Raw genomic sequence first — 27,529 nt, 5'->3', positions numbered from 1 at the left:
TGAAGAAAAAGGTTACAAATTCCCCGTGACCACTTTTAAAAATATATATATAAATAAAACAGCATGGACAAAATATTTCATTAGCATTCAACAAAATGTGGATTTTAAGCATATGTATGTGAGTCTCGACTAGCCTCGGCTTACTTTTTTGTTTTTGTTTTTTTAGTTTTTTTTGTTTGTTTATTTTTGGTTTATTTCTTTGTTGGACTAATTTGACAATGCCAGTGAAGTTAGCTGTTTCAATATCAAAAACTTTAATACGAAAGACATAGATGTTGTAAGTCCCGTTTCAACAACCGCCTGGTAAGCATCACTCAGAAATCACATACAGAAACGTCAATCAATTTGCTTATGATAGAAGTTTTGAATAAACACTTGGAATGAAACTCACATTATTTTAACGAAAGTCTGCCAACATGTTTGGCAAACCCTAATTACAGTTTTGTGTGAAGGACGCAGCTATTTATTCTTGTAAAATGTTTTTAATTACAGGAGCCTGCCAGACCTGGAACTGGAGGGATTATTTAAGCGACACTTCACACAGGTCGAGTTTTTCCAGGGCTCGGTAATGGATGCTAACGACCTTGATCGAGTTAAGGTTAGAAAAAAAATCAAGATAAGATTAAATTTTCTTGAGCATATACAACGTCGAAAACAACATTAACAATTTTAAGTTTTTCTCACAAAAAATACCATATTTTAAGAAATTTGTTCCTTATCCCGGTTTTCTTTTTCAAACAAGAAGTGTGCTAATTTATGAAGGTTAAAATGTGAAGAATAAAAAGTGCAGGAAAGCAACCTTATTAAGGCGAAATTTTACAACTTTTGCAATTGAAGACGGACTATGGTTTAAATGCCGTTTTGTAGTATTTGGAAGACAGAAGGATGGAATGGAGGACACGTAAGCACAAGACTTATTTGTAATTTTTGTATATTATTCTGTTGTTAGGAAATTGATACAGTACATAAAATGTCAGATATTTTGCTCAAGCTGAAGTGAATATTGGTAGTTGTATATATCACATGAGTCAAAGCTTTCAATGTAGAGGATTTCATTGAAATCTGATGTCCACTGAAAACGATGTCGCGAAAAAACCTATATTTCATTAGAGCCAACGAGATTTGTACTTTGAAAGTATGATATACCTTAAACTAATGATGCAGCCAAATATAGCATCTTATGAAAAATAGATAAGGGACTGCAGATATGTTCACATGAAAAGACATTCTAAATAGAGATGATGCTGTAGTCTAGACTGATGCAACAGCAGATTAGCAGCGTGTATTTGTATGGACTGATATAAATAGATTATGATCTATTGATCTGTCTGTGTACTTAAGCATTATACACTGGTTTGATGATGTAAACCAGAAACTCAAATCTGTATTTGATAATGATATGAAACAAAATGTAATCCTTGTTTTCATTGTAATTTCTCTGCATCTTAATTCGAAAGTGTAACACCACATTGGTTGTCCTGGTAGGCATACTTTTGAATATGAATTACGCTTTTCACATGCTATGGTACTGCTTCAACGTGACTTGTTCTAAAATAGAATATTTAATGTCAGATGTATTGTATTGTAGGTGGTATCCGCCGACGCCTGTCTTGTACTAGCCAATAAGTATTGTCAGGACCCTGACCAGGAAGACGCGGCCAACATCATGCGTGTCATCTCTATAAAAAATTTCCATGCTGAAATTAAAGTTATCGTACAGCTTATGCAATACCACAACAAGGTACAGATGTCACAAAGAAAGCTCAACTCTTGTAAAATTTCTCAGGCGGCAGGCTGACTTCATACGGCGTATCCCTAAAACGATTTTTTTTAATATACTGTTAAGGTTTTGCTAACTGTTATTGTATATTGTTGAGTATGATTTTTACATGCTAGCCTCATCTGTTACCTGTTGAAAGAATACATTAAGCAATGACTACACTTTGTATTATTTGTTAGAACTTTCGTTATGTTTATCCATTTGAATCTAAGTATAAAAACTCGTTTCCAAGCTAAAAAATTAACATGTACTTGAATAAACTAATTGAGGCTTCATGTTTATCGTGTGCTTAATATAAAAAGATAATCTCTTGGATCTTGTACCAAGAAGTTGAGTTTTAACTTTGACGTCAACTTTTGTATCTAAACATCCTTTATAAAATTCTAACTTTTAATAACTCCCATTTTTAGTATATTCTGCAACCCTTCTTACTAAAGAATATCTTACTTTTTACTTGAGGATTTAACAATTCCCATAAATAAGATATTTTTTTTATTATACTCACGAATTTGACTTAAATCTTTGATATCTGTACAAACTTCAAACCATTATCTAACTGAAAAACTGTAGATGTAATTATGCATGTCTGTTTCTAATTTAAAACATAAAAGTCAATCATTCTACCTATATTTTCTGTTAGGTGTCCTTTTCTTATATCTTAAAACTTAACTTTCGGAGTTTTTGTTATCAAATTTTAAAAAAATAGATAAAACTTAAAATACTCAAACATAAAACTAAAATATTGATCCTGGTAAAAATGTCTTATTTTGCCATTCTCAACTTTAAATAACAGAACCCAATTGCTTATTCTGTTAAGGCGTATCTGTTAAACATCCCGAGCTGGGACTGGAAACGAGGAGACGATGCTGTGTGTATAGCGGAATTAAAGCTTGGATTTATTGCTCAGAGTTGTTTGGCTCCTGGCTTCTCTACTTTGATGGCTAACCTCTTTACAATGAGGTCATACAAAACAGTAAGTATTGATAAAATGAGAAAATAGCAAAAGTAATAATGGCGTCGGTTTGTACGAAGCTTTGGTTGTTTATCATAAATTAGCCGCTTCTTATTCCGCGAATAGACTGATATGCCTTGACAACGATGTTTGATGGTATCTAAAGCTGACTTGTCAGTTGTAAGCACTTGTATTGAGAAGGAGTAAACAAATAAACATAGCCAGGGAACAGAATTGCGTTGAATGTGTTGCTTGTAATTTATAAGCATTGTTTTCGCAGCCATTCTGATTTAACATTAAAATTAGGTCAGATAGGAGTTTATTCCTGATCATGTAACTATTTTGTTCTCACACTTTAATTTTACGTGATTAAATTGTTTATTTGAAATTTATGCTTTCGTTTTATTTGAGTTCTGATGTAGAAGTCTAACTCTGCATATGAAACCTGTCTTGATATAATACTGTCATTAGCTCCGATTACTCATCACATATAGAAAGCTATACATCATTAGTTGTTTGATAATCGGGTTTAATGGTAACATCTGAGGAAGTGGCAATTGTTCGTGAAAACAGCAGTTATCTAGCTCGTAATGTGGTAGCTGGTGATGAGCGTACCACTTAAAATGAAACAGGTAATGTAAGTCGTTTTCAGCAAGCATGCTATTATCAAGTTTCTATTTTCTGTGTGTATATTAATGTGAATATACAGGTATCGGTTAACAATTATAATAAAGAACAGTTCTATTTTTGCTGTAAAATGATTTAACTTAACATTACGTCACATTGTATTTTCCAGTCACCTGACATGGCCAAGTGGCAAAATGACTACATGCGGGGTACGGCTATGGAAATGTATACAGAATATCTGTCAAGTTCTTTTAATGGCATGACATTTCCTGAGGCCGCAGAGTAAGTTATGCTTCTCAACATGAAAAATCGCACTTTATTTATATAAGGTAAATTTAAGATATAATTTGATTAAGTATCAAAATATACTGATAAATTGTTTATCTGAACTCCCTCTTAGAAGGTGTTGCTGAGCTAGCTATATAGCCATTTTAATTCAGTTCGTGCGTATTCGACAGGCTCTGTTTCTCTAAGCTGAAGCTGCTCCTACTGGCAATTGAGGTTCGACAGGAAGAAGGAAGGGAGAGTACTCTAGCCATCAATCCTGGTCAGAAAATAAAAATTGAAAATGCCACCCAAGGATTTTTCATAGCGGAATCAGCAGAGGAGGTGAAAAGGTAAAGTTGCAAGTCACAATATAAAATAGTGTATTAATCTACAAATTTATATTTTTAATCTGTCTGTTTAAAACTCTGATAACTGTCCACTGAAACGATTTTAATACATTGTTATATTTTTTATCGCATTATGATATTATTTTCCCTTGTAGGGTTTAACTATTTGGAAAAATGTTATTTCTGTTATGCAAAATAAAACATACTCATATATTCAGTCATTTTGTTTACTTCAAATATCTATTATCTATTGATGATCGTTAATGAAGCAAGATATTTCGGTTTTGCTGTATATAAAGACTGCTTTAAGATCATACTTCATCAAAATCAATTAGAGTATTAAATACCTGTCTTAATAGGATGTGATATCATAATTATCATCGACGTTGTGGTTTGTATACATATATCGCATTGAACGATTCATGAAATACAACATGTACATTTATAGAAGGTTTTGAGGATCTCTGTTATTGGATCCTCAAAGTGAAATCAATATCGAAAATTATTGGAGCATTACTTACTTTTTTTTCAAAAAAATATTTCCCTCTGTTTTGCAGAGCGTTTTACTTTTGTAAAACATGTCACACTGCAACAACCGATGTGAGGGCGATCAAAAAATGTCGCTGTAAACCATGTAAGTTGTCTGTCATTTTAGCATGTTGATGTCTGTAGAAACTCGTCTTAATTATGATCCTAACGATTAAAAGGCAAATTATTTCTTTTAAAACTCAATTTCCTGTCATGTAAATTTAAATAAACTGTAATATTTTAAGTTAGGTGAAAGTTACATAATATTTCTTTAATTTGATTTACCATATTTCTTAAGTTTGAAGTGACCTTATGTATGTGATGTAATAATATCTTTTTATTATTTTTGTTCATTTTTTGCAACATGTTTATCTTGGACATCTGGTGTATATTTCGCTTAACAATTAGCTCAGTTCGATTTTCTGAAGGAAAACAATCAAAATCGTACTGTTGGTCGATAACTGGTTAGTACATGTAATAATTTCCTATTAGTTCCGATGTTGTCATGTAGAGCCAGGCTTTAACCTTTGTATATTAAACACCTTAATACTGCCTCGTCTTGCCTACCTAACAATCGACTCCGAGTAAGCTAACAGCTTGTTCTCAGGTCAATGGTGATTATTTATTTTGCATGAAAACAACTAACACACAAACGTAAAAAAGGGAGTAAAATATCTTTGATGCAAAAAGAATATCAATTGAATTTTAACATATGTAACTAATCAATGTTATCAAGATCGATATGTAGGTTGATAGATTATTGAATTGAAACAAATCATGATTTTATAATATACTGGTACTTTAAGATACTAAAATGTTTTGTTAGACACTGAAATATACAAAAGGCCTTTATTCTGCGAAATGCAGACTTCGGTAAAGCGGTGTCCTGAAAATGAGATTACTTTGAAAATACTGCCTATTATTATACTATGAAAATAAATATTAACTTAGCCTTTTTTTCATTAGATTCACACTGATAGATATTTTTCAAAGGCACAGGCATGCAACATCAGTGTTTATAGGTTAGGGAACGTTTGGTGTTCATAACGAAAATTCTATAACAACATTGCTAACAAAATCATTGTGGTATGGCTTTGTTAATGTTTTATGAACCAAAATAGCTAGGCATAGAACCAAGTCTACTGTTAAAATCAATGAAACAGCTTATTTCTGAACGGGTAACTGAATCCTTTTAGAAATTGATTTGGGTCAGTTTTTGTCTTGTTAAAAACAAAAACCTGGTGATACATTACTGTTTTCAATGAATATGAAAAAGCAACTGAGTCGTTAGCAACATGCAGTAAATAAGGGTAACGCTATTATCATGTTTTGTCATGAAATCAATATAGATCTATTAAGCTCGTTACAATAAAATGCCTGCAGAATAACTATAAGTTTATGTTCAAATACGTGATTGATTGACATTGAAAAAATGCGTTATTTATGAACGTAAGTCTATTGAGCTATCAAGGCATTCATCAACAATAGATATTCTGACAATATACGACTGAATGCTATTGTTTAAATTATGTGGGGGGAACGATGGTAGGTACAGGTGCAAGAGTAATAAATATGATTTATCAATTTTCACTTATACATTCATATATTTAAACTAGTAACACGATTAATTCAACCCAAATTAAGAACAATGCACATTTGTATGTCTGAAACAAAATAATTTTAATGTAACTTAAATAGTATTTTTTTGCAAGAATACCTTAATAACCATGGGAAATTTTAAGATATTAATGGGAATTAGGTTGTTTAGAAATAAAAGTTGTCAATCACATTCGGCTTGGACTTATACAGTTTTACAATATGATTAAGGTAAGAGTGAAATGTTCTAGCTATCCATTTACTTATAATATATATGAGCATTTGATCCAATTTACGTCACAGATATATTTCTCTAAAATAATCCTCAAGGGAAATAACCGTTTTACTAATATCGAGACTAATATGTATGCTTATGCGAGCTAAGATGGGAATTTGTAATCCTGTATCAACGTTGATATTAACACTGTGTCTGTTTCGTTTACGAATACATTATTACGCCTGAATAGTTTTTACATTGCTGAAAGCCTTATTGTATATATAATCTTGCGATTTCTTAAGAAAGTATAAACATTGTTTTATTGATATTTATTATTCACGGGCATTTATACGTGTTGTTACTATAGTTTAAGATAGACGACATCCGAATCAACAACGAAATTTAAATTCATACAAAAACATTTGAAATACACGTCTATCGTTGACGTTTATATATTCATGTCACGAATTCATTCATAGATGACTGAACAGGAAGGTACATATCTACTTTATCTACATATTGTGTTTTCAACCATAGAAATTTCCAATTAACATCACTGATCGTATGTTTATATCTATTTTTATTAGTAATGGAATGTGATATCATACGAAAAGTGTTTTATTATGACAATGATTCGGTTTAAGTTAAAGAAAAACAGACAATTTTTAAATTTTAAGATTTGAATATTTTTATAATTATGGTTGAATGGTTTTTTAGATTATCGACGTGACATGGATGTAATTGCTGTTTGATGAACCCAGTACTACGTTTACTTTGGCGACTGTTAATTTTATTATGGTAATATTACGAGATATACAAAAAATATTATTTCTGTCATATTATACAAAATATTACAATTATTCAATTAAAATTAATATAAGTTGCCTTATTCAAACGTAGTACAAGTTTTTCATACCCTTCATAAATTACAAATGCTGAATTTCCTGTTTATTTTGTTTCATCAGTGGCAATGTTTAAAAAGGGAGCTACGGCTGTGATAGGTACATTCATCTTCTCTCTGTATATCTGTGTAGAAAACAGTTTTTCTCAGTATCACCTGCACCTTAACAACCCTCTGAAGTCACATTTGGTCATTAATGAAAAGAAACATTTAAAAAGACGTTTATAATAAAAGTAAAAGTATTTACAAATAACTTATTTTCAATCTTAGCAATTCCTTCAAAATTTTCAAGTGACAATTTTTCAAAAGCAGTTATTATTTCAATGCAGTTCAAAATTAAAAGTCTAAGAACTATATTTTTACGATAAAATCGGTTTTTAAGGTGACGCTCACCATAGCCAACTTTTATTTAAAATTATCGGACAGTTTTGGCTCAGTTAAACATCCCTCCCTCACGAAGGGTTTTATAATATAATTTTGTTGAGGTCAGCTATTTTCTATCAGCTTTCAGCAAATTTAATCAAAATTTTATAAGGAAGTATGGCGAAATGTGGCTATATATTACTCAGAATAATGTCATGATTATATCATTCAGATATCTGTTTATTGTTTACTTATTACCTTCAATGTTTGTATTTGTATTAATTGGTGTACGTATTTGTGTTTGTTGTTTAGTCAAAAATATGTAATAATGCATGTATTGTTAAAAACTAAATAACAAGAAAAAAAGTGAAAAATAGAAAGAATACCAACATGTTAATAGGATCATAATCCAAATTCAAATTTAATAAAACTAGGGCAAATATGAAGACAAGAAAGATTTACACGAAACTAATAAACGAGTACAATGAAAATCAGACCAAATGTTCCAAAGAGTAAAGTATAAACAAAGAGTAATTCAATAGTGACCAGTAGTGGCAGACGTTATGATATTTATGTACTTCAGTTCATTGCTACTCTTCTGATTTATCTATACAGTATTACTTAAAACTTTGATAATACACACACAGTTTTCTCTTCTTAACTAACATACATGATATTGCAAACAAAATATTATTATTTGTTGTGAACCTGATATTCCTCTTATGCCTAAATGCTATGTTTACTTATATTCCTATATTTAGATCTGAAATGACCTAAAAACACTCGCCTTTAAAATGCCGCCAAACGGATTTTATTATACTTATGACATGAATATACTTGTTGAAAATTCAATTTTAGACGCCAATTGATTTTCTGAATAACAATATCCTGTTATTCATCCGTTGTACAAAATCAGCATTAAACTAATTAACAAACGTTTGTTTTCAAATGAAGCACTGTGAAATATGGTACATGTAACGCGAGCTATGGTTTCAATAATGCGGATTACTGATTGTGTTTGCCAAACCTACGAATCACAAAAAGAGGAAATCAATAGACATTTTAAACAAGGCCATAGTTGTTGAATTGAAGAGTATAGATACAATACCCATAATTTACATTATTTAACACTTACTACAGCCTGAAAGGCAGTCATCAGATGGATACAATGCTTTATCACCTAAAATATTGCGACCTAGAAGCAATACAGCGTGCAAGTTTAAACATTTATACCATGCCTTATCAACTGACTGATAAATTGATGGAATTTGCTCGATTTCCTTTTAATCATTGTGAAAACATCAATTGACGAGGAAAATAATAAATATAAAAATGTTATGTTTCGCCTTTATGCACCAAGATATCTGGCTTTTAGTTCTTTCACTAGTGTAATCGATATCAGTTGTTAAATATTTCGTGGAAAGACGTTTTGATCGAAACAGTAAAACTAAGGTCCACAAACAAGTTGCTTAAAGATTTAGAACACACCTAGAACAAACTGAAATAGACATTGACTTGTTTATATCAAGTATTGAATAGGTCAATGACCAACAGTATTTTTTAAAAACTCTTAGAATACCACTTCTACTATAATTCATTCTCGTATATAAAAAAAATCATACATTTTAATTTCTCTGTCATTGAAAACCAGCCATTTTGAATAGTAAATACACTTTTCAAATATCAATTTTCAATTTCTATTTTAAAGCATGATGTCAATTTATTCTCCTAGTACATAGTATCATGTATGTCTTTCTGCATTTTATATTTTGGTGTCACTTGATATTGTTGCCTTTTTTCGCTTTTAACTATTATACAGTCAATATTCTGAAATGCAGAACACTGGTTGTGATAGATGGATAGATAAACACTGTAACAGAATTTATAACATTAAATGTGTCAATATAAAAGTGATTTTCATAACCTTTACTTAATTTGATTTTGATATTTAGGTAAGTTCAATTGAATGTACTTGAAAGACAAACAAACAGGCCAGGTTCCCGCACTGAGAGTGTTGGGCGTTCCTAACTGAAAGATAACTGTCCGTAACTTTCATTTATATTGATGGCACAAATCACTGAATATCGACTAAATGCAAAACAAGAAAGAACATATTAAACTTTTCATGTAAATCGGAAATAGAATCGGCAGATTTTTGTCACTATTTGCATGATTTTGTGCACATTTGTAATCATCGTTGTGATTTGTGTTTGTTTCATTCTCTGTATGTGTTTGTAATGTCTAACTGTATGAGGTAACGCTGTGGTGTTTATGTATGATCCTGCTGACATATTAACATTGTCTTACAACTGAGGTAAGGTCTGGCTACTACACTTTTAACTTTTTCACCATAACAGATCAGTGCTGAAGTAGGTAGTTGTCTTCTCCTTTTATATTGTTTATACAATTAATCAATGTTGCTAAATAATATTAATTCAATCGTTTGAAATGGGAATTCAGTTGTCAGAATGATATGATAATTGAACCTACAACTATTAACTGTTTCCTAGGTTATAGCATCTCCAAGTTAATTGGTAAGAACTCTTTGACCAATGATTGTCTTGGTAACAGCATGTCATTGGTATTGCAGTTTGCGTGAGGTTTTCTTGGAAGGCACGACACAGTCGGAATTCATGTTTTATGGGATAGTTAATCATTTTGAATCCCGCATATCCATATTATGGTGAAATGATTGAAAGACATGCTAATTATTTTTTTTCAATATAGTTAACGTAACCTGAGAAGAAGTCTCATGTGACCTATTACAATTGTCTTTTGTCCGTCGTGAATCTTCATTTGTCCGTCCGTAAAAAATCGACTGAACCCCTGAGCAAACTTTAGTGAATTTTTGCAAAAATTTGTGAAGGTCAAGGTTGAACATAAATTATGAATTATTTGGTCCATATCTTCAGGGAGCTGAGGGGCGAGGCTGAAATGAGTCAAGTTAAATAAAATTTCTAAATTCTTCTCAAAAGCGAGAATCAGCTGATCTTCATAGATTGAAGAATTTTAAGGGGATTTTGTTTTCATTTTCATTTTATTACTCTAGGAATTGATGTTCACTCCAGGGGAAGGGATACAGTTTGTAATCGTTTATGTAGGCTAATTGCATTTGTTTTAGGCTAATTGAATTTGTGTTTGTTTAGTTTCAATTACAAATAATTCAAACTTGATTATTAATGTAAATATAGGATGGTATGCACCTTTTTGCCTCGGTAGACCGCCAGGGCTGATGGGCGGGGCTGATAGTAATAGGATTCAAATAAGAAACACAGATTTAATAGAACCAAATACTCCTCACAGATAAAAGGGTCTTACGCTGCTTTACAAAATTATTAATTTGATGACTTCAATGTCTCACAGTTTTCTCATGGAGGAAGTTTACCATAGCTTATGTAGGAAAACATTTTTTAGCATTTGTTAGAATCCTTGACATATGATACCATGTACAATATACATTTGCATTACATGTACAATGTCTTTAAAGTTGTCTTACTTTGTCAGATGATTTGAAAGATGATATCTATGATATATATTTCAAGAATAACCTCTGTAGAACTTTGGTGACTGTTAAGACCCTTGGGCCTCTTGTATGATTTATTTAATGCACATATGAAATCACTAACTTGTCTTTAAATAAAATTACAAATTAATTTTATAATTGATATAACTGTCCGTAATTTCATATCACCATACTAATGGAGAGTTAAGCTAGAATGGTTTGCACAGGAGACTAGAGTCAAACAATATTTCCTTTAAATCACATAGATTGATTACATCTATCATGGCTTGCTGTTGATATACTTGGTATAAACATTATAACAGAAAGCTTTATTACTTATTATTACTAATTGTATGGACTTGTTTTAAGTAGTTTTATTTTTCTGCAGTAAAACGACTGTTAAAGGACAAAGGAGGTACTAACATTTAATGCTGAAAGTCTGCTCAATGCTAGCACCTTATCACTTATCAAAATAGCTTCATAACAGCAGCAAAGTTGATAATACGCAGCCTACTCATATGCTTGGTCAGATGATAATCAATACTATTCACTGGAACTGGACACATAGTCTTGGTTAATGCGACCCCATATTTTGTCTTGGAACGAATTTCCTTTGGAATGATTGATCATTTGGTAGACACAAAATAACAATAAAAATCTATAACATTGATGAATTAAATCTGAATACAAAATCAAAAGTATTTCAATTATAAATAATAAACTTCAAACAATCAGGATTTAATGTTGGGAGTATTGCTAAAAAACAATTCAGGTACTGAATGTAATGTGTGAAAACTATAATTGTACATCTATCAAGACTCTGTGATTGACCAGTTCTAATATCACATTAACAATATAATTTGCGAGGAGCAAAGAAATGTGCCTTTATTTTAGTTTCAAGTGAGTAACACAACGACTTTTCAATTTAGCTGTGGATTATTATATTTGTTAGTAAATTCCGATGTGTGGATAGCAAAGTCAATGACGTCACAATAAGAATAAGTTTAAAATGTATTGTGATGATATTGACATACACAGGGGGAGATTTTCCAACTATTACAATACCACAGCTGAAATAGAGGTTGTATTCAAAGATTCGGTCCACGGTTCACATTTCCAATATAAAATATCACACACCTCACTTTTCTTGGGTAATCATATTTGTTTACAATATGAATTAATTATGAATCCACCATCACTATATATAATTTGCTGATTTTTTTTATTTGTCTTTATGGCCATTGATCTTAATTTAATATCATAAGATCATATTCAGAATTTTATAGAACAGTGAAATTGACACACATTTCTAGCTGATACATATATTACAATTTTATAGTCCGATAGAAATTCGAAATATTCTAACAAATTGATAAATGTCTTAAATAAAAATTAAAATATATCAGTTTCTTAGTTCCCACTTATAACCATATATCGCAGTTGTACTATTCCTGAATGTTTCAATATATCTCGTGTGTGTATTTTTTTAATTTGCTCGTGATATATTATTGAAGTTTTCACAGAATGGATCTTATTTCATGCTGGTTTAAACGGTTTCGAGTTTATAACGCAGTGTATTTAAATCCTCATCTGAAAATATGACGTATTATTTAGCGTCGCGTTTAACTATCTAATTTCGCTATTGTATCTTAAAAGAAAGATATCATAAACCCCTAGTCGCCAATATTAAGATTCAAAGAATTTGTATTTATTGAGTTTTCGTCAGATTATGAATAATATGTTGACATTAATTTTTTATTGTTTACATACGGAATATCAAATATCATTAAATTTTATGATTATGTATTTCTGTTTCTAATTCAGTATAATTAATTAATATCGCATTGCTAATGAAAATATAACAAAGATAATATTACGAGAACCTATTTTTGATGTTCTCAATGATTGAATGTGAATTTGAAATCTCGTAAGGACATTATTAAGGGTTAATTGTGAATTTCAAATTTTGTAAGGAATATATTCAGGGTAAATTATGAAAATTGTTTAGATATTCAATAAGAAACATTTACTGATATCCTGTCAAAGGCTAGTTTATTTTCCTGTGATATTTCCAGCGAGTGCAGTGATAGAAAATACAGGGGCTCTGGAAGGTATATTTGGTTAAATAATGCTATGGCTGGCAGCTGTATTATAAAGAATGCTATACATATATATATATAGAAACGTTAAGTTCTATTCTTCTTTTCACGTGCTTGACACTTTTTTTCACATTTCAGAAATAAAATTATTTTACATTTTCATCAAATATAGAGAGATTTTTACTTTAAGGATTAGCTTTAGACATTTTGTGAGTCTTAGAAACTATAGTTTTGTGTTAAAACATATCATATGATTAATGCATGTATGCATTTAGTATAATTTCAGTACGTAAATCATTTGTATGACATGAATGAACTTAGGCAGTAGGTAGCCATGGAACGTCCATGTGTATACAAAAACCAGGATCTCAAAAGCCTATTAAAACCCGTTTGAAATCAATTCACTCTATTAAAATTAAAACAACCCTAGTGTACCAAGACAAAACTTAGCTATCGCCCTTGATGTGCAATATAGAACACATTGAAAAACTCAAATATCGATTTAAAGTATTTCTTATTTCTGGTTATTTAAGTAAAATTAAACGGTTATGGTGACTTTCATTTCATCATAGAAGAAAACAATCATTCAGTTGATTAATGCGAAGACGTTAATTTCTATGAAATTAACATACCTACATGTGCATATTTGTGTGTTTAAGACTCTTTATCAATGAAATAATATAGTCATCACTCAATCTAACAAACAATAAACAAGTAAACTGTCAAAAACCTTGTTTTTTTACGTGGCTACGCATGATCGAATAGGAATATTTGTTTTTTTTTCCTGAAGTGAGTAATAGTGGTTACAAGGGGCTATCGCCATTGTTACCAGCATTTGTAATTGCATGTTCACCGTTATGTCAACACCGCCATTGTGAAGTGCGATACTTACCATCTGGGAGTATGTAAACAAACGTTGTAGGACGAATGATGCAGTCATTCATGTATGCATTCTTACTTAAAAATCAAATGAAAAATAATAAAATATCAAGCACTATTCGTGATTTAATGCATTCTCATTCCAAACGAACGAGAAACTAAATAAAAACTTAATAAATCTTTGCATACTAGATTTTAAAAGAAAATTTAAAGTAGGAAGAATAATCTTTATTTTGTAACTTGTTCAGTTTTTTGAGAAGCAACAGGGTTGAGGAAAGTAAATGCCAAGGCATTTGGCTATTGAACAGTTTTTCTTTTGAGTTTACTGTAAGCTTGAAATTTGAAAATCTTAGATATCGATTAAGAAGCACATCTGTGTTATCTGTGTTATCAGATTCACATGTTTACCTTCTACAATGAGCTTACGTATAACATTTAAACTTAATTGATATGAACCAAACCACGTAATACTTATTTATCGATTACTTGTATTAAGCATTTTTGTGATCCTTGTTTTAATGATTAAATGATAGATAAAAAAGGGCATGAAAACTTAAATTAATCATTAGATAGTAGCATGAAATTGAAAACGAAATCGACATTTTTACCTACAGCTGAATAAACACTTTCGTAACCTAAATGAGATTAAGATATTTAATTATCTTTATAGAAAAAATCGATAGGTGGCGAACATTAAATTTGCAGATAAATAATTTCTCCACAAACACTGCTACACCTGGTTTATGATTTAATGGCAACAGAAAATTCAGAAATTGTCAAAGCATGCATAGCATGATGCCATTTTATGCATGGACTGTTATGTGGATATTTGTGGAATTTGTATTGTTTAATATAATCATTGCATTCATATTGATATGAATATGGACTGATTCATATTTCACTGAAGACTACAATCTTGAATATGGTTCATGTATATATCTGCTTTTATCTTGTTTAATATACAATGTATGACATTTTTGCCAACACTGAAAAAAGCAATTTTTCAACTGAAGCAAATTTGAGTTTTCTAGTATTCTCTTTTCATATATAGATTAATAATGTACTGTTTACTTTGTAGGTATTTATTTTTATTACGTTAGGTGTTCAATAATGTATTTTACAAAATAAGTGGTTATCTACCTTAAAACAGGTACACCAGAAATTGAGCGTAAGTAGTGTAAGCCAGTATCACGGCTGTGAGTTTGAAATGCATCATTCATAGTGGTTTGAAATTTTAATTCGTTTAGAATAATAATTTTGAAGATTTCATATGATTAAAAAATTAACATATTAAATAAAAATATTAAATATTTTTTTTCATCACATGCTTTGATTTATTTAGTATCACATGGATTTTTTTCGCAATTCAACCAAAGAATTCAATTTAAAAATGCCGCTGGTAACATAAGTATATAATATACAAAAAGGCATATGCTTATGTTTCCAGGTAGCTAATAAGGTATAGAGTGTATTAATTTTTATTCATACTAACATTTTATGCTGTTGTAATAAGATTTCAATGTGGATTTTCCAATCTTTTACAAAACCTATATTCGATATTAAGTGTTGCAACATTGCTGAAAATCGTAATGAAAAAGAAATTGGTGTGAAAAGCTTGGCTTTATTAACAAAATTATTGGACCAAACTGTCATTTCATTCGAATTCTTTAATGACATCTGACAACAAAAATAAGGAAAATATAAGTATTTTGACAATTGCTGTACTTGGTTAAGTTGTTTCACGGATTGTGTCATACGCTATTATTTAGGATTTTGAAGACACCAGTTATAAACGATTTTAGATATATATCTCAGTGCTAATAATCGTCATGAAAGTCATTCAGTCTTAACATTGTTGATAAAAATATGATGAAAGTGATAGTCAATGGTCTTGGCATGGTAAAGCTCAAGTTATCGACGTAACAACTGTTGTTGCTTTTAAAGATACAAATGTATGATCGTGTTAAGAATCGATTTTTTTTTATCTGAACTGATGTGGCACTGATGCATGATATAGAAAGATGAACATGAACAGATTTTCTGCTTAAATAAACAGAAAAGTTAACTATGGGTACAGGATTCTTATGGCAAAATCTAGGTTCTTGATATTGAAACATCATTATTCTGATCTTGATATTAATAAATGTATTATTATAAGAAAAACTGTGGATATTCCTCTCTTACAACTTGGTAATGTTGTATGTTGGTATATCGCTTTGAAAAACGTTTTCTACATGATCAGCATACAAGTAGACGTCTTTGCAATAAAAGAGATGAATAAGAAAATGTTTAATCTGGTAATAATTGAATTTGTTATACGTCTGTTGCTTCGATCAACAGAACAAAAATCATTTCGACAAAGTTACGTTACTAAGATTTATTTTTTAAATGCAATGTATTTCCATTTCCGGTTAACGTTTTTAATTACGTGCATACTTCATTTTAAAAGCAGATTTGTTTTAAAAGTATTTCATTCTTTGATATATTTATACAAAATCTATTTTTTTCAAATTATGCCAAAATGACTTCTATTCCTTTTGTAAACAGCCGCAAACCCAATGCTTACACAAAAGGATCGCAAAATGTCGGCAAATACATTCAAAAACAAACTAGGAGATGGAGGTGGTTCAGCTGCAGGAGGCGGCGGTGTTGGCGGAGGAGGAGGAGGAGTAGGCGGTGGCGGTGGTGGCGGAGGTGGCCAAGGAGGAGGTGGCGCTGCAGCTGTTGCTGCCGGGTAAGTCTACAAATAATCACAGTATTCTCAACCCAATCACCCAAGACAAGAGGTCAACGTCCTCTGTGAGTGAAGTGATCAGATTGTCTCTCCAAATGGATACATTTGATTCATTTGCCCTCCGTGTTGAACGTGGTTCCTCGAAACTCCATGTGGTCGAATATCTTTACCTGTCTACTTTTGTACATTATCATATACGATTTTGTTTTTTATCGGTCGAAACGATTTAAAGCCTTTAAACATTTACAACGTACGACTTTGAAAAAGTTTAATTCCTTGTAATTTACGCACAGTAATATCAGCTAATTAACCACCAGCTGTTGTATTCTAAATCATTAATGTTGATGATTGCGATAATAATTTCTTTTCGTTTTTATATTGAAAATCAGTTGTTGTTTCTACCAACATATTCAAATACCAGGACAAATTCGGGATGTGTTTTTGCTTACTTTTGTGAAAATCTGTGATTTGTCTTTTTTACATGCACACCTAGAACAAATACACAGCTTTCCAAAGATCATGCTTAACTTATACAGTATATATTTATAGTTGTCGAGAAGTTGAAAGTTGAATATATGTTACAAGGAAACATACATGCTCAGTTACTTAGATCCAGTATATGGATTGATGAACAAATTGAATGTTTGATTATGATGGTTACGATGAACTATTAATATACTTTTAAATATACTTTGTTGATGGACAAATGTTTGATAGAGAAATTCATGTATTCATATACAAAAGCACAAGTTTATAGACACTGTTTCGGAATGTATACAATCTGCATTATGCAACACTGCATGTATTTTCAAGCATGATTCGAGCGCATTAAAAACGATTTTATATAGACAGTGTCTATTCATATCTGTCAAGCAAACGAATTTACATTAAAAAAACACTTTACAAATACTAGCTCATCACACTTCATCAAACAGGTCTCGACAGTACAATACTGAATATTGTATAAAGGGAATTTTTATATATTAATAACAACTTAACAGCACGGCGTTGATGATATATTACATATAAATAGATTTCATGTCATTAGAACATTTTTATTGTGTGCTTGAAATTTGATCCATCCAATCGTTGTGATATATATGAATATATATTCCACTTTAAGATTTTAAATTAATTATTTGACGATTTAAGCCTAACAAAATGCAGTCCGTGTGATAAGAAATGATTTTAGATATGGAAACTGTACAAATATCAAATTTCAAGTACAATTGCATCATTTTAGTAATTAGATTATGTGTGCTGATCAAATGGGACAATTTTTATGAGGTGAAATGACATAACACGCAATAGCATATATGCTATCATATATGTCATTATCAATGGTACATACGAGGTTTAGTTGTTCAGTGACATGCTAGTCTTACTTTTTCAACCATTTTTTGGGATTTCAGTGTTGATGATGGAAAGGAAGAGAAAGTTATGAATTTATTTTCATTCTCCCTTTCTAGAGGAGAGAAGCATTCTACAAAATACGCCTCCCTTAAAGGCCCAAGACTTGCTATGTAAAATGTCTTCCATTCTCTGCATGTCGTCAGTTACAGTTTTTGTTGGAAATATGACACACGTATAGGATTTACACATTGTCATCGAAACATAACTACAATAGCTTCTTCGAAAAAATATCGAGAAGTTGAAAAACATAAGTTGTGAAGTGGCATATCTTCGTTAAAATTATGTCATGTAAATTATGGTTACAAACGGTATTCGTTTTCGTCATCTAACCTTAAATACAATTGAAACAGAATCACTTCCTCTTAAAAAGGCATATGTACAAATATATACAGAAAACGCAAGTTTATGAAGTTTTAAATATTCATTATTGCTAGAGTGTAAATCCTATACAATCAGTATCAGTTTAAATTAGAAGATTTTAAAAATGTGATACCCTAAAAGCATTTTTGATTGATAAAATTAAAATACTAATATTTGTGTTGAAATATATAGTCGATTGGTAAATTGAAATAGGTGTCTTAGTAACAAATGCAATGGAGAAGCTGTATCAATTACACTGTGTATACCATATATCTGTCAACAATAAGTGCTAATGCTAATGCCATACATAGAAAAATCCTTTGAAGTGATAACTACAAGAAATTATTGTAGCATTATTACGTTAGATTTCTTTATGGTGTTTACATTGGTTGAATATATTTGTCTTTGGAGATGGGCGGCGCGAGCTTCAGGAATTATAGAATCTGAATTTACTTTGGTACTAATGGCATGTAAACAAACAAATATATGTGTTTTGAATGTGTGCGTAAGTTTTATGTACTTTTATTTGCATAGACAATCAAATCGTACTGGATCCAGAAAAAAAAGTTCCCTAGTGAAATATCATACGCTGCCTAATACTTAAACGAAAAAAGTTTTGTCCCATCGAGTCTTATTTATTTTATTATTTAATTCAAATTGCATTCACTCATTTGTACAGATACGCTCAAAAGGAAAATTTGAAGCAGGCAATATTATCAAGATATCGGACAATGTTAATTCAAAATGTACTGTTTTAATTTAACATCGGGAAGACAAACAAGTTCTGGATCCAAGTTGAAACTGTTGTGAAATTATTAGTTACTCGCCGGCTGGCATTGACGCTGTAAACAAATACTCGCAAAATGAATTATATTGTGTTGTTATGTTAGGGTAGCAATGTGGCGATGTCGGATTAGTATAGGCTGAGCAGAAATTTGTTGTGTAAGAGAGATAGCTTATTTACCTTGTTTATGATATTTTTTGTTCAATGTAAGAAATAATAACATGGATGTGCTATAGTTTGAAACGGATCCTTATCATTACAACAGGTTTTTATTAAACATTATGGTATTTCATCGTTTCCGTGGCTGCTTCTATAGCTTGTGTTGTCAGCTTGTGGACGTGTTCGATATTTGAAAGTTGATTGATGATGCCTGCAAATATATCCTTCTGGAAATCTTACATTTTGTTTGTAGAACGTAATCATGGTTCTTAATCATGGTAGCAGTAAAGTAATGCAAGTAGGATTTGTTGATGTAGTTAAACAATCTGCTAAAGTTTAAGTATGCTATGGATGTTGTTGTTTTAGAAAAGAAAAAGGAAAAAAGAAAAGGAAAAAGAGTGACCTAAATGGGTATTGAGATAAAGATTGACTTAGGTATCTGGTAGTCTCTTTCTGAACTCATGCCTACCAAATGCTGCCGTATAAATCCCTACACAGATGAAAACAAATTTTTCGGACATTAGAATCAAATTGAGGTTGAACAGAAGGTGGATATTTGGATTAATTTTGAAAATATAATTTCCGTTCATGATTTTTTTCACCTTTGATTAATTTTAAAATGTCATTTACTAGAAAGTTGCATTCTATTGTCTGTAAAAGCAAACTATACGACTCCATGCAATTTTGGTAGGTAGATGGGTAGGTTTACATTACTGTAATTAACCTGATTGATAGTGCACGTATTAATAACTGGTGGTGGGATGTGTACTGATATTTAATATTTATGAATAGACTATGATTAGTGACATATACACAAAAAATTACAATTTATTCAAGTTGATGAGACAAAGCAAATAAGGAAAAAAGGATAAGACCGACAACTGCATCTAAGAGTGTGGTGGGTTTTTTTCTGAACATATTTCCAAAGCATTTAAAAATTTCAAAGAACTTACTATAACTAGCCTTAGTACTTTCATCACTTTGATTTAATAAATGTAGGCCTTCGAGAGGAAGTCATGAAAATCTTAGAGGGACTTTCAATCAGATATCATAGTTATTACGTAAGTTAAGTATTGCAATTGATGTCAATGTTGAATGCTGGACTTACGGCATACAACGTTTTACTGTACAGTTAAAGTGTCATACAGTGAAACATTCGTCGTCACGCCAAAACGCCAGGGATACATATTTTATGGCTGTTTGATGTATTCTGTACAGTGTATGTGGTATTATGAATATATCTATGTAATCAACGTAGTAACATAGGACTGTAGCAACGAGTACCAAAGCATGTCATATGCATGACGTATGGAATACATACATAGGAACTGATATTATCGATACATGTGACTGATCCATTTTGGTTTCTACACAATGTTATAATTATCTGTCGTATGGATGGAATATTAAATGCATATTCTCATGTATAAGTTCGATATATTTCCTACTACATTACTTTTAGAAATCATATCACTAGCATAAAAGTAAACAGCTTCCGATCAGATAGTTCTCTCATTATTTCATTCTGATTTATTCTTTTTAACCGTTTTTTGAGAAACACCATGAAAAGCATTCAATTATGTAGATGTGTGAATGTTACACATATGATCAAGAGAGGAAATCAATTGAAGTTGTTTTGATACTTTATGAGAAGAAGTCCAAATAACCTACCTTTTGTGATGGCCACTAGTCCATTGTCTTTTTCACGACCATAAGCAATGGTGTTTTTTGACGAGTAATTAACTATTTTGTTTTATGGTTACAATCACCATTCGAAAGACGTTGTCGTCGATGAAGCAGAAGACGCCTTCTCTTCCTGAACATCTTATCTTTTTCTCATTGTACTTTTACAGGAGTCTCCGTGTAAATCTCTGTTTTGTTATATTTTCCCTTGTTTAATAGAATTTGAATTTTGGATAATGAATATGTTGACAGATTGACATTTTCTTTTTTTACGCTACACGAGTGGTACGGTCGTTATAAAAAAATAAGTTTTGTTAACTTCGGACCCCTATCCACTCCAGCAAGGACGGAGTATAATTTTTTTTATACTTCCTGCAGAAATATGATACCATTTGAATAACAATATAAGTTTCCGAACTTTGAAAATGAAAGAAATTGTCATAATTATAAACACAAAATGTATATCTTTAATGATAGTCTTCCTTACAAATGATCCGGAACTGAATGGACTTAGATGTTTCTCAAATAGATATCTTGATAATGATATTACATGAATATTGAATACCGATGAGCGTTTAGTCCCATTAGCCTTTTGTCTATTTTTTTTTATTAAGCACTGGAATACGACTTTCGATTATTGTAAATACTTTCCATTGGTCTAAAAAGTGGTCTCGGGAGATTCATATTAATTTTTATATCTTATCTAAAGTTTTAACTCCATGCACTAGATGAAAATGAACACTAAGTATCTATAACTTTGATATGAAAAGACGGTAAATATTTGTCAACAATTACAATTTTTTCACGTGGAAATGGGATTGAAATGAAATTAAGTAAAACAAAAGATTTCGTTTTATAGTTAGAGGAGAATAAGACGACAGCAAAAATTTCACTATAATGATACTTCTTTTTCTAACAAAAAATCTGCTATCCTTTTTCACTTTTCATCTAATTTCTGCCTGGATATTTATTGTAAATGAAATGCCTTTACAAGAATATGTGTTGCGTATTTGTTTGCTCTCTTGACACTTGTCGGTCCCATATTTGTTTTCATGAAAATATCTTTTTGGTGCCAGAAACATTCCAATGAAAAGGCACAGCAATCAATTTAATCATATTTCATTTACAGTCTATAAATCATCTCAAGCTGTATAACTTGTGTACGGTTTACTAATGTTAAATATTTTGTTGTACATTGAACCGACAGGGCTTTAGCGACACTTTGGTCAAAGACAAAAGAGTAAGATATCCACGGCTTTTGTCTTGTTTGGATGGAGGTTTGACCTCTCCATTTCCTATCACATGCACAATACAATACAATAATACTGTTTAGTTTTTTCTGCTAATTCTCGCTCTTCTGAAAACGGACAGCAACCATCTCATGTGGTTTCATAGTGGTAGATTCTTTCCGGTAACATCAGTACAATATTCTGGAAATTTTGAAATAAAGAAATAAAATATTTACTGAATATCATTTTGCAAATGCAAATGAAAATCACTTCCTGTGATAATGAGGTTTTAATCAGTGAAAATAAAAAGTGTTTTCTGACCATTCACAGAATCTGGTGCTGGTGTGAAAAATTGGATCTGAAACTATTTTTTCTTGTACCCCTTGTACCCAATACGTATTTTTCGTCTTTTATCATGGACGTGACCTCTCATGTAGCAGATTATATGCCATCACACCGAAATGGCTTTGATTTTACTGCTGTTACGTCAAAGACGACTTCAGTTTATTGGTACATTTATTTATCAGGAACATATATGATATATGTGATACGTTGTGTGAAGACAAACAAGCATATTGGCCATTCATGATTGTAGATAACCATCATATCACAACAAAGGGTACAAGATTCAATTCAGTCTGTCTTTCTATCTGTATTCTAGATCTACGCATGCCGCTCATTTCTGTCATATCTGATGTTTCATTCCTGTCTTCACATTCATCATTAAAAATCTAGGAATGATTTTGATAATATACTGTTTCCAAGCACCGGAACAGTTTTTTATATCTGTTTAAGTAGCACATTTAATTTTAAAGCGTTTTATTACGCGTGTTCGGCTTATGAATGCAGTCTGCTCAGGCGGTTATCATAATGAGATATTTCTTCAGAAACTCCACGATCAAATTTTTTTTTTAAATTAGACAAACTTTTTCCACGACAGTCTTTGTCAATTAAAAAAAACCCCATTAACTAAATGTGTATGGCAAGTCATTTAGTGTGTCAGTTTTGATCAATTTCCACCTAAGCAGGATGCATTCAAATACAGATTTGGTCTTGCATGTTATTGTTTATGAATTGTTAAAATTGGTTCATTTTTTAAATAAAGGCTTAGATAATCAACGATTTCAACTATTTTACACAGATTGAAATGTGTCGCTTTATACAAATGTGTCACAATACAACATCGGTTATGTTATTTCATTATACAATTTCATTTTCATTGGTTTCTACTTTTTTGTATTGTCATATATTTATTTGATAAAATACATTTGCTTCATGAACATTACAAGCAGGATATTTTTATCGCCTCTTTAAGAAAAAAAATAAGACGAACAACTTCAATCAATATATAGAAATGTTATTTTCGATATTAACGCTACAAGGGAGATAATTCCGACATTTCTTTTTTCTGTTTGTCGTCAGAATATGCCATATATTGAATATGAATTTTGCGAGGGCATGGAATTATGGTTAGATATATACATCATTTTAATTATTTCATTCAATCGATTGTTAACTTCTATGTATGGAATGTTAGCCTGTTGATAATTTTGTTATATCTGTTATGTAGTATTTTCTATCCCTTTTCACTGGATTGAATAATAACATCTTTTCTACCTCGTTGCACTTTAGATCATATCTAATATCACATAGTAGACGCATGTGTGGAAATTTCAATTTTGATGCATTAGAAAAAAACGTTATTATTATTATTATTATTATTTTTTTTTGCATGATATTTTGAATATTTCTTTAGTTTTTCTCCTTGACAATTTGTACAAATAATTTTACTGTAAAACACTTTTGATTACGATTTTTTGTCATTTACTAGAATATAACTTGATATAGACAATAAATGAAACAGTTTACTACAAATTTTTATTTCAATAATTTTAATGGTTTTCTTTGTCTTGATTTTAACACTATTATCGAAACCGTTGTAAAGCACTCTTTGAATTGTTATATTTTCTTATTTTACGTTTTCTCCACGATTTCTAAATCAATTGTGAAAATCTTTTTTAAGATCGGAATCTTGATATGTAGAGAGCACAATCATTTCAATGACTTTCCATGGCACCGTCATCATAGGACTATTATTATTTTCCGATAACTTTCATCCTATTATGGTAAACGTCTTAAAATTCTTTCTCTCATTAATAATTTTTTTTCTCAATAGAATAAGCACTTCTTATTTCATTAAAATTTGATAAAAACCTACTGACAAGTCTTCATTAGGAGACTATATAAAAAGCAATTTTTTTAAAATTCTAACATTTTACTTATTACATTTTCTGTGTCTTTGATAATATGTTTACATTTATGAAAATTTTAGGACATTTTCCATAATGAGAGAAAACTTTATTTAGTTAGAATAGCTTCGCATTCAGTTCTGTTAGTTACACTACTATATTTGCGTCATTAGGCCTCAAAGCCCAAGTAAAGCTACACTCCCCCCACTAGAGGCTGGCAAAGAACCCATTTGGCCGAAGGATGCTGGCCCCAGCGAAGAACCACGAAAGTTTGATTCTACGGGAATGTTCCACTGGTGTCAGTCTCGACCACTGGAAGATGCATTGATGGTATAACGTTTGCTTCACCACTTTTTATTCTTTGACTCAAAGAGTTATATTGTATATTACATAAACTATTTCTATATTTGTTGACATCATAAATTTTGATTCTTACCGCTTCTCCGCGTTGACTTATCAACGGTCCATTTTACTTTGATTCCAAAAATAGTGTTCATTACGTTTTTATTTTGCATTATGCCTAGATAAGAAATGGTCTCTCATACAAAATGATCGAAGTCCTGTTTTACGGTCCGAAACAGATACTTAGTCTCTTTTATCGCATAGTCAATGTCTTGCCTGTTTGATTTGCTTGTAGGATCGAGACAAAGCTTCAGTGACGGTATTGTGTAATCACGTTGTGGTATGCCTGTTTGCGGACGCCAATTCTCCTCTGATTGGCATGAGGAACTTAGTGATGCCCCTTCGGGCGAGTAATTTCCATTATGCAGAGCTCAAGCATGTTGTGATCGTAGGTAACCTCGATTACCTTAGGAGAGAGTGGAAAACTCTACAAAATTTTCCAAAGTTGACCGTTCTGCCTGTAAGTTATTATCATATTTGTGTTGGGTTGAATACAATAAGAATACATTTTCACATTAATGTACTTTTTCGTTATTTTCGCGCCTTACAAATGTATCTTTATATTTCAAATTGATTTTTAGTCAAAAGGCGAAATCAGGTTCTAACGATTGTTTCTGATCTGTTTCGTATATCTCAGCCAGGATAATCTTAAATATATATGTTCTTATTACAGGGATCCCCTCTCAACCGTGCCAATCTACGGGCAGTCAATGTGAACCTCTGTGATATGTGTGTGATCGTCTCAGCTAAGGATAAAAACCTTGATGATCCTCATCTGGTGGACAAAGAGTCTATTCTATGTTCCTTAAATATCAAAGCCATGACATTTGATGATAGCATAGGGCTTTTACAGGCCTCCGCTCAGCCTGGGGCGGGTAAGTTTAAATCTTAAGGAGATGGACCTTCAGTCAAATATATATTTGTAAGTGTTCCCATGCTCTATAGTTAACATTTTACGTTAGCTCTAAATGGATAGTTCAAAGGGATTGGAATTCTCGTGGATTTTTCTTTAGTTTTAACAGGAAAGCATTATTAATAACAGACATTTTTAGATTCACTGTAGTAAATATTTGCTGTGTGTTTTCTTTTTTTTATATTAATTTAACTTTATTGACCGCGAATAAAAAGAAATCCTTCATGAATATTACTTATACACAGCATTGCCTATTCCCCACAAGCTCTCTTGTGGCGTGACTTTCTCTTGATTGGGTTTCGGTACTAGGATTTTTTTCTTTGAACTACTCGGCATATTTCACAATTAGTTGCATATTCTCAAATTTAAAAAAATCCTTTCCTAAAATATCAAGTCGCTATTGAATTGATATTATATCGAAGAGAAAATCCTTTGATACATTTCTTTGTTTTTGACGTGTTAATGACCTTTATATTTCTAAAAAGTAAAATCAATATAATATTCCATAGTATTTTTAAGAATTATCAAGAAGTAAAAAAAAATCGTGTTTGCCCCTTAACAACATTTTTTAAGACAATTGTCTGTGTGTTTTATGATCAGGCTTCCTCCCTCCTGGTTTCTCACCGATGGGCAGTCCAGCAAAGATGCCTCGACGAGGATCAGTGTGTGGTTCAAACGTACCCCTCATCACGGAACTCGGTCAGTATTGGTTTCTGGGTGTATTGCAGATAGTAGAACACATCTGGTCACGTTATTCTGACAAATCAGCCTTGCATTTCATGTATCACTTGACAAGTACTTCTGCATACTGAATTCATATTTTGAACATGTTTTGGAGGCATTGTCAGAAACTGTATTATGCATTTGTAGAAATACGTTTTCGACATGAAAAGTTTACCTTAAAAACAGCATTTCAACAAACAAAATGTTATCTCTATGAATGTTGTAAATTATATCTTATTAGCGAACGACTCAAACGTGCAGTTCCTTGATCAGGACGACGAGGATGACCCGGATACTGAGCTGTACATGACTCAGCCTTTCGCCTGTGGCACGGCGTTTGCTGTTAGTGTACTTGACTCCCTCATGAGTACGGTAAGATACCTGTAGATAAATTGCTTTCATATCATTCTTATAAGATATGTTTTTCCGTTTTCATTATATTCCTTCATATTGCAGATTGCAATGGCAGTGTATCCGCATCGATAATTCGTGATATTTCTGTTTAAGAAAGGAAGAAATTTCACTTGGTTGTTCAGGGAATACTCTTTCGTAAACTAAAAAATCCAACAGCTAAATGACTTCTACTATATAAACAGCCATTGTCTGATTCATTAGATAATATTGATATTTAACGTTTTCCATATTATTTGGCTCACTTTTCTTTGTCTTAAGATTATATTCGATATATTCAAAACATTATTTAATCAACAATATGATTTCTGTATTACAATTTTCAGAAGCTTTTATATCTAGTATTATCATATTTTTATTGACATAACTGTATGAATATCAAATGTCAACAGTTATCGTTTGCATGTTAGA

At 31.3% G+C, this 27,529-nt stretch overlaps 1 protein-coding gene across 1 annotated transcript in view; it reads left to right on the top strand.

Moving 5' to 3' along the window:
- Positions 1 to 27,529, top strand: part of LOC132557274 (calcium-activated potassium channel subunit alpha-1-like) — a 92,073-nt gene that overhangs the window by 52,304 nt on the left and 12,240 nt on the right. Inside the window, exons 9-22 of the mRNA XM_060221762.1 lie at positions 493 to 598; positions 1,589 to 1,741; positions 2,598 to 2,753; positions 3,529 to 3,641; positions 3,818 to 3,976; positions 4,531 to 4,607; positions 10,089 to 10,112; positions 16,606 to 16,792; positions 18,262 to 18,315; positions 24,843 to 24,999; positions 25,307 to 25,531; positions 25,745 to 25,946; positions 26,585 to 26,683; positions 26,949 to 27,079. Coding sequence (XP_060077745.1) covers positions 493 to 598; positions 1,589 to 1,741; positions 2,598 to 2,753; positions 3,529 to 3,641; positions 3,818 to 3,976; positions 4,531 to 4,607; positions 10,089 to 10,112; positions 16,606 to 16,792; positions 18,262 to 18,315; positions 24,843 to 24,999; positions 25,307 to 25,531; positions 25,745 to 25,946; positions 26,585 to 26,683; positions 26,949 to 27,079 — 1,843 coding nt within the window. The remainder of the gene's footprint in view (positions 1 to 492; positions 599 to 1,588; positions 1,742 to 2,597; positions 2,754 to 3,528; positions 3,642 to 3,817; positions 3,977 to 4,530; positions 4,608 to 10,088; positions 10,113 to 16,605; positions 16,793 to 18,261; positions 18,316 to 24,842; positions 25,000 to 25,306; positions 25,532 to 25,744; positions 25,947 to 26,584; positions 26,684 to 26,948; positions 27,080 to 27,529) is intronic.

Source organism: Ylistrum balloti, unplaced genomic scaffold (assembly GCF_031769215.1).
Source record: "Ylistrum balloti isolate Yb309-2 unplaced genomic scaffold, AGI_CSIRO_Ybal_v1 Utg370654, whole genome shotgun sequence".
NCBI classification, from domain to species: domain Eukaryota; kingdom Metazoa; phylum Mollusca; class Bivalvia; order Pectinida; family Pectinidae; genus Ylistrum; species Ylistrum balloti.
Note: the sequence above shows the minus strand (reverse complement) of the source record. Positions and strands in the feature narration are given on the sequence as shown.